This window comes from Buceros rhinoceros, unplaced genomic scaffold (genome assembly GCF_000710305.1).
Source record: "Buceros rhinoceros silvestris isolate BGI_N320 unplaced genomic scaffold, ASM71030v1 scaffold1203, whole genome shotgun sequence".
NCBI lineage: Eukaryota > Metazoa > Chordata > Aves > Bucerotiformes > Bucerotidae > Buceros > Buceros rhinoceros.
In genome coordinates, this window is record NW_010403982.1 from 1 (window position 1) to 1,818 (window position 1,818).

Here is a 1,818-nt window from a genome sequence, read left to right on the forward strand (position 1 = left end):
ACCCCCCACCCCTCCTACCGCCCCACGCCGCCGCGCTGCTTCTGCCACCTTTTCTTTATTGACAGTGCAGTGTGGACATTCGCACTTGGTCTAGCAGGCTCTGGAGATCATTTTTGCGTAACTAAATCGTTTTATGAACTGTGATGCTTTTTAAATGCCTCTGTAACTTGGCTTCTTTCCCCTGCGGTGCACTTTTAATTGTGCTGCAAATGCCATTTCAACCAGGCTTTATATCGGTCATAGAGCTCATGTCAGATTTTCACTCATGCTTTTCTAAGGTGGGGTCTGATTTCTCTCTCTTTCTCTCTCCTTTTAATTTTTTGTTTTGTTTTCATTTGTTTACTTTTCAGGTATTAGTTAATATTGGCAACCATTTTGACCTTGCTTCCAGTATATTTGTAGCACCGAGAAAAGGAATATATAGTTTCAGTTTCCACGTGGTCAAGGTCTATAACAGACAAACCATCCAGGTGGGTTGTGATCTAAAGAGGATGCTGTCTTTCCTTTTTTTTTTTTTCCCAAATGCTTGTTTCTAGACACTAAGGTGCATTTACAGAACCAGCAAATGAAGAATGAGGCTGTTGATTATTTTAGTTGAAGGAGTCTGTGTGTATGACAGAGATCACTCATTACCCTAGCTTAATTCAGCCTTGTTTCTAACCTGCACAAAAGTTTAGTGATGTGCACGGGGCAAAAAAGTCCTTGAGAGTGTTGAGAAAACGAAAACTCAGATTCTCTCTCTTTGCACTTTTTAGGTAAGTTTAATGCAAAACGGCTACCCAGTGATTTCAGCTTTTGCAGGGGATCAGGACGTCACCAGAGAAGCAGCCAGCAATGGGGTCTTGCTCCACATGGAAAGAGAAGACAAAGTGCATCTCAAACTGGAAAGGGGTAACCTCATGGGAGGGTGGAAATATTCAACCTTTTCCGGCTTCTTAGTCTTTCCACTATAAAAGAAGGCCAAATAGGAGACAGATCTATGAGCCGGAGCAAGGATTCAATCGTTAACGACACCCTGAACTTGGCAGCACATGACAATATTTCCAGTCACCCCGTCAGACTGTCACAGTAGAAGAATGATAACCTTCTAAACTCCAACATTTGCTTTGAATATTGACAATTCCTCGGGAACCTGCGCCTCTAATTAGTTTTAGACGACAGTGATCTTTAGGAGAAATGAAATTATCGACCCGAGCAATTTGTACCTGTGATTGTAAAGTCAATTTCGGATTTTATTGTTGGGATCATTGACTTTCGTATTCTTTTTTTAATTTTTTTCCTCTCTTTCATTTTTTCCTCTTTTTCTTTCTCTTGTTGTTGTCCCAATGAGACAAATACCTTGGACCACACAATCGCTTTGTCAAAGGCTCGCTCCAGAGCCAGAAGAATGAAGTGTTCAGCCCAATGAGGTGTTCTATCCATGCTTTATTTCTTTGTGTTGTATAGCCTTAAGGAAAAAAGAAAAAAAAAAAGAAAAAAAGAAAAAAAAAGAAAAAAAGAATGGCTTCAGTCTCAGTCATGTATTTTTCTGGGGGAGGGGGATTCTGGACATTACTGTGTCAAGAAGTGCTTTATCCAGTGAAGCAAAATTTGCACGATTGGAACCTTATTTGTTTTGTGTTGTTCGTGTTTTTCATCGCCTTTTCCTTTTTCCTGATTTTTGTTTGTGTGTGCTAAAAATGTAAGCTAGATTGATCAATAAGACAAAACAAAGCACATATATACCCTGTAGCTCTAAGCAAAGCTAACCAGTGAACAATTCCGTCTGCACTTTCCAGCTGATCTTTATAGACCTATTTAGAGAGAGAAAGAGAGGGA

The 1,818-nt window shown here is 40.0% G+C and overlaps 1 protein-coding gene across 1 annotated transcript; it reads left to right on the forward strand.

Annotated features, from left to right (window-relative positions):
• Positions 1-350: 350 nt before the first annotated feature.
• On the forward strand, positions 351-1,645 carry LOC104490840 (cerebellin-2; the record flags this gene model as incomplete). Its single annotated transcript, XM_010133183.1, has 2 exons — positions 351-470; positions 756-1,645. Coding segments are annotated over 2 exons (318 nt in total), but the record flags the coding sequence as incomplete, so codon positions are not given.
• Between the last annotated feature and the right edge of the window lie 173 nt (positions 1,646-1,818).